At 41.3% G+C, this 6,000-nt stretch overlaps 1 protein-coding gene across 1 annotated transcript in view; it reads right to left on the reverse strand.

Moving 5' to 3' along the window:
- LOC135473924 (carbonic anhydrase-related protein 10-like) overlaps positions 1-1,655 on the reverse strand; it is a 30,244-nt gene extending 28,589 nt beyond the window's left edge. The window contains exon 1 of the mRNA XM_064753865.1: positions 1,105-1,655. Coding sequence (XP_064609935.1) covers positions 1,105-1,192 — 88 coding nt within the window. The 5' untranslated portion in view covers positions 1,193-1,655. The remainder of the gene's footprint in view (positions 1-1,104) is intronic.
- Between the last annotated feature and the right edge of the window lie 4,345 nt (positions 1,656-6,000).

Genomic DNA, 6,000 nt, shown 5'->3' on the forward strand with positions numbered 1-6,000 from the left:
CGTATTGAGCCCTCTTCACAATCGACAGAATTAACGAATTTTTTTTTGCAGCGTTCAATCCCATCTCATGTAGTTCTATATAACGAGATTTGTGCGGCAAAATGTAGGGCATGATAGTCTTCTGCGATTCCAATTCACACGTTTTAAAATATGCTTTCCTGAAATTTTAGCGTTTAACAGGAAGGTATAGCGGATAGGGATTTTGCTGTGAACTAGAATCCAGGATAAAAGCCTTTTTATCTGAATTTTGTAAGGGAACTGTATAACAAAAAGCGCGAATTGATAGAATTAACGGTCATGGTGGAGTGTTGCGTCACTCTATTGACAATCAATCTGACAAATAGCAGCAGACATTGGCATTATCCACCACTTAATGCTCCCAAAGGTTTTAACACTTCCAACGGTTGTCTCTCGCACCTGTCGGGAAAGTATGCCACTTGATTACAGTGGGCAAAAATTTTGACTTTCACAGTTTTCCATGCCGCAAACATAACTCACTGCTACCATATACGATGTTGTAAAATTACTGGCAACGAATAATTGCGTTGTGGGAATTCCACGTGCAGAATACTAGGAGCTACACTTTTACTTTTCCTAGCCTACAGCTTTGGTATACTGAAATTAGACAGAAGACGTTACGAAAGTCTTGGCTTTGTCAGCAAGCAGGAATAAGTAAGCCAATGTGGTAGATGTCATTAGGGCACACTCACAGGTAAATACATGTACAAAACTTATATGTTACGTGGTTACTGTTCATATTAACAACTGTTTTCCGTGTCAAACTTTCTCTATATGCAGATCATACGACTTACGGAGGTGAACATTTGTAGCTGTTCCTTCTATAGGAATGGCATGTTAACTGTACAGAAGAGCAGAACCATTAGCAGAATTAAATGAGAGCTGTAAAGAGACGATATGAAGGGGTTGGTATTACTTCAATAAGGGCTACCCTTACTCGCAGTAGGTGAATACTGGTGGTAGTTGACAATGATATGTGGCCATCGCACGTCATTGGCCCTATCTTTGCTTTCTAAACCCCCATCGTTCACCTCAGAAGAAATTCGCTCAAAAAGTTTGGTAAGGGAAAGGAACATGTAAACTCACCCAGAGAAATTTGAAGATAGATCACGAAGACTAGATAGCGAACCCTCTGCGTTGGAAGATGTGTAAACTCGGCTTCAGAGGAATCCATTTCGACAGCATTTCTAATAACACTAACTCAGAGCTGCATACGGTCCAGCCATGTAAGTTGTTGGGGTAAAAAAGCTCCTGGGGGATTTCAGCACACCAGTTAGGAGAGAACGTCCTGTCTCTGCATGAAGGGAACCTGTTTAGGGAAGCTCGGTATAATCCAGCCGCGTTCAGCATACATATAAATGCACCAGGGTATTAGTTGAGAAGCCGAATGACGACCGTTGACACGGTATTAGATTAGCATGGGTTAGCAGTGGGTGAGATGCGTGTACACTTCAGGGAATCGTCTCGGCACGGCTTTTGCATCCAAAGTACACACACCCTCTTTTCAAACGGCTCGTCTGCCTTCACGATACTGCATGTTTTTCTTACCATGCCCTAGTTTCGATCACAAATAACTATTAATTTTCACACTTTATGTAAAATGAGACCCCACAGATTGAGTCCCTAACGTTTTCGGCCAATCGGGCCAGTCAGAATGAAATCGTCACGTAAGTTTGGATATAGCTGGTACAGACGGAAAGCCGTAGCAGAGGCTGTGACTCTATCGGGAGTACGCGCCAGTACTGGCCGTACTGATTCCGCAACGGAGTATATGAAAGGCCGCTTGGTTCTGGCTGCCTTTTCAGCGGTCCAATGGAATGAGCCGATTGAATAATCGGACAGCATTAGAAGCTTCTCTGGCAATCGATGTAGGTCTCTAATAAGATTCCCATGTTTAAGTGAGGCCGGAATTGACTTTAAGCCATATTTCAGTTTATTCAATCTCGTAAGGCTGTTTGCCTCGGATGACAATATTTATATTCAATTAGCGTATAAAATTTCTCTCCCATCCGCCTGTTTCACGCATACATTTATAAAACAGCATGGATACCCCGTCATTGGCCGGCCTCAAATATGGTTATTCCGACTGGCCGGCCATCGCAGTAATTGAACTATGGCTTATCCTTGCTCTGTGAATTGTTCAATGTCGCTACCGTGTCGCGTTTATTACGTTTGCTATATAGTGTTACTTTTAAATGAGCTTAATCTGGGTTATAAAGCAGAAACTATAAAAAAGCTAATGACACAATTTGAACGCTTCATTTCTTCGGACTCCTTTAAATGTGAGGTTTATGGAAACCGGAAGCCGTTTACAGAGCCGCGGGGTTGCTGGGTCAGATAAATAATATATGCTATTCCCTTAGTGCTTTTTGAACATGGAGCGAAAGCTTTGATCGGTGATACATGTCGGTGAGCGGTGACGTGAATCAGCTGACGATGGTAAGGTAAGGATGGCTCGATCTCGTGATATGAGCTATGATATAAGCCATCACATGCCCACAAATGACACAGCTACACTTCCGTTAAATGAATATAGGCAGTTTCTGTTTGAACCCCTTTATACGTCCATACACATTGGTGTAGTCAGTTATCTTTTAATCTAAATAATAAAGAGTCAAACCCTTGATGCAATATCAATGGTGCACACACGTAAGTTGCATAACAATGAACGCTTTTTTAAAGGAGACAGTCAATGGCTTCCACTTTCGGAAATTCCGAAACTGTTTGGAATCGTTAATTTAAGGTTTTAAGGTCATTAGGTTTTACAGGAAACAAGCGATGGCTAACTATAAACTGCCATAAAGTCTATGAAATGACTTTGTGTATAACGGATGACATTGAGCACAGGCATTTAACCCTACTAATTATAGTTACCCGGCACTTGTAATACGACACTGGTTGTTATATTGACTACGGTACTTAGACACACATATAGCCTGGTTTACGTGGACAACATCAGCATTAGCAGAGCAAACAAACACATATACATGCAAATCTGTCACCCGTGCAAAGATAATCCTTTTGCTCACAAAAGAGGCTTTAGATCAGTAGACAATGTTGGTGTGATCGGGTGAACAATACAGACTTATTTATTTTCTTGTCCATCAAGGGGGTTTGTGGACGTGCGACAGCAGGAGGACGACGTCTTATGTCTAAATGGTATAGCTAGGGTCATTTCCGGATAGTGGTGAGTTAGACGTACACAAAAGAAAACAGTTTAGGATATAACCTCTGAACTTTGGGACGATATTTTTAGGACTACGAAACGTTTTGGACCCCGGTCTCCTCAAATTGTGCATTTGGGAAGACATACTGATCTCACACTCTTTTTGGGTTTTTTCATATCTAAACCTGCATGTAAAGTCAAATTCCCTCAAGTACGTATATGTTGTTTGAACATGCAGTAAATAAGGAACAAACCCAACATTCACGCATAAGAACAAACCCCACATTCACGGATAATCTTGATTTTAGAATATTAGTGCTTTTATGCTTTACTTTGGTCTAGGCCACATATATTTGATTCAAATGTTCTAATTGAGATTTGAGTAGGATTTCCTGAGAACATCCGTTTTAAAGTGTAAGACAAAACGGAATGCAGCGGATCATGGTTACTCTCTCGATGGTTCATTCATTCATACATGTATTTGCCCGTCGGAAATCACAACGTGGTCCTTCCGAACAACACTCGATTCTCTTCAACAACCACGCATGAAGATTAAAAAAAAGAGGTGGAGAAGCCGAGTAGAAAGTGAAGTTTCATAATGTCAAGATGATTACGAACTGCACGAAGCCATCTAATTAATTGGTCGTTTTTTCGAAACTGTTCCGGGCAAAAGGAAGCTTCAACTATGATATCGATAAGAGTGTGATCGGCATAATATTTTTTTTAACTTTCGCCAAACACGTAGGCAAGGCAAAATGAGTCAGATTTATCTCCTTCCAACGTGAGAACAACAAGTCTGGACACCTCGGTTCAGATACAGAGGACTACAGAGACAGTCGGTCATGTCCTCATTATTCCTAATGCATAACAATAAACTCCACAGTTGGTCGAGACTTCCTGTTAGGGGCAGATACTCCAGCCTACACACCTGTGAATATTACAGATAGAGGCTAGATAGACGGAACAGCGCTATGTAAATGGCATCTGTTTCTATGCCGATAGATTATTGTGAGGACGCGACGAAAGCTATGTACCATCGACAAAACTGCTGTGGAATAATCGATGCAGAGGTAAAGGTACAAGCGTGTCGGCACTCCTCTCCTCCCGCGTAGCCCGGCGTCAGTCTGACACACCATCCGGGACTTCAGTAGAGATTCGAGCAATCAGATTTATGAATACCCCACATCCGTTTTGCGCGCGCTCCTCTCGACATTCAAAGTCGACTTCATTTCAAAACGTGTACGGAAAGACCAGGAAGTCACGCGAGGCTAGCTTTCTAGGCCAGCATCAACGTAAAACGTTTACGCACCAAAGGTGTTGTGGCATATATCATCAATCTGAATGAACCTACGGTTGCGTTGATGGCTTAAATACTTAAGGCAAAACTCCCCATCTACCAGACTCCGAGAGAGAACTAGGCTTAATACCTGTTACGATACATCAGCTTTTTGAAGACGGTGTTTCAAATGTGAGACTAGTTAGAACACATTTGTCCCGATTAAAATTTTGCAGACATCAAAGCAAAGCTATGTTTTTCTTGGGTTATGAGAATTATGTGAAGTGGTAGGGTGTTGATGTTATTGTATTTATTTATTTATTTGATCGGTGTTTACACCGTACTCAAAAATATTCCACTTATTCGATGGCGGAATGTTGTTGTAAAATTAGCAAGTCTTTCAAGAAGTGGATAATAAAGCAGCTTTTTGATCTGTACTAATGCTGTTTCAGCTGATTTGATGCTACATGTTGTCTATATTAAATGCTACATGTTGTCTATATTATATACTCATTTGTCTCTACATTAGCAGTGGGGGCCTCCGTGCCTCAGTCGGTTAGCGCGCTAGCGCAGCGTAATGACCCAGGAGCCTCTCACCAATGCGGTCGCTGTGAGTTTAAGTCCAGCTCATGTTGGCCGTACGTGGGAAGGTCTGCCAGCAACCTGCGGATGGTCGTGGGTTTCCCCCGGGCTGTGCCCGGTTTCCACCCACCATAATGCTGGCCGCCGTCGTATAAGTGAAATATTCTTGAGTACGGCGTAAAACACCAATCAAAAAAAAAAAAACAAAAAAAAAAAACATTAGCAGTGACATTTTGCAAGAAGTTAAAATTTACAAATTAGATAATAACTGATGTATTATCAGTTATATGAGAGAGGACCAATGCTGACAATTTGTCTTATCTACTCTATAGCCGCTTTGCACAGGTTGATTATTTGTTAGAGATTACATAAAGCTTAAATATATATACTTATGCTCTCTGTGATTATTGTGTATAACGCCACATTGAAAGGTTTAGCACTTATGCGATAGTAGTAATTTTATGAGGGTGAAGAGGGTTTTTATGAGGGAAAAACCGCTACCCTTTGACAGTGTACTAGCGAACTTTGCAACGTGTGTCGTAGGCCTACATGTTGGTGAAAAATCCGTGGTATACAAAGAACACAAATCTTGACAAAAGGCATCCGACGTGTTTTCTTAACAAAGAGCAACAAGAGCGGGCAAATCAGGATACAGCAATATACGTCTGTGGAGTAAGAAACGATGCGGGGCGCAGGAAACGTGTAGCGTGTTAGGAATAAGTTAATACTAATTCTCCTTTGACTAAATCCACATTGGCAAGGAGCATGATAAGGATCTTTGGATCCAGACGAAATAGTATCAGTATTAACTTAAACGAACTCAAATTATAGTATATACCATGATAGATCCCATTTGGCTAGATATGATCGTGTTAAGTTTCTGCCACATCATGCAGAGTGTGGTCATTAGAGATTTCCGCTACCCAAACTCTGCTGAATTATTCTCAGCTTTTCCTTC

The sequence above is a fragment of the Liolophura sinensis genome, chromosome 8 (genome assembly GCF_032854445.1).
Source record: "Liolophura sinensis isolate JHLJ2023 chromosome 8, CUHK_Ljap_v2, whole genome shotgun sequence".
In the NCBI taxonomy this organism is placed as follows: domain Eukaryota; kingdom Metazoa; phylum Mollusca; class Polyplacophora; order Chitonida; family Chitonidae; genus Liolophura; species Liolophura sinensis.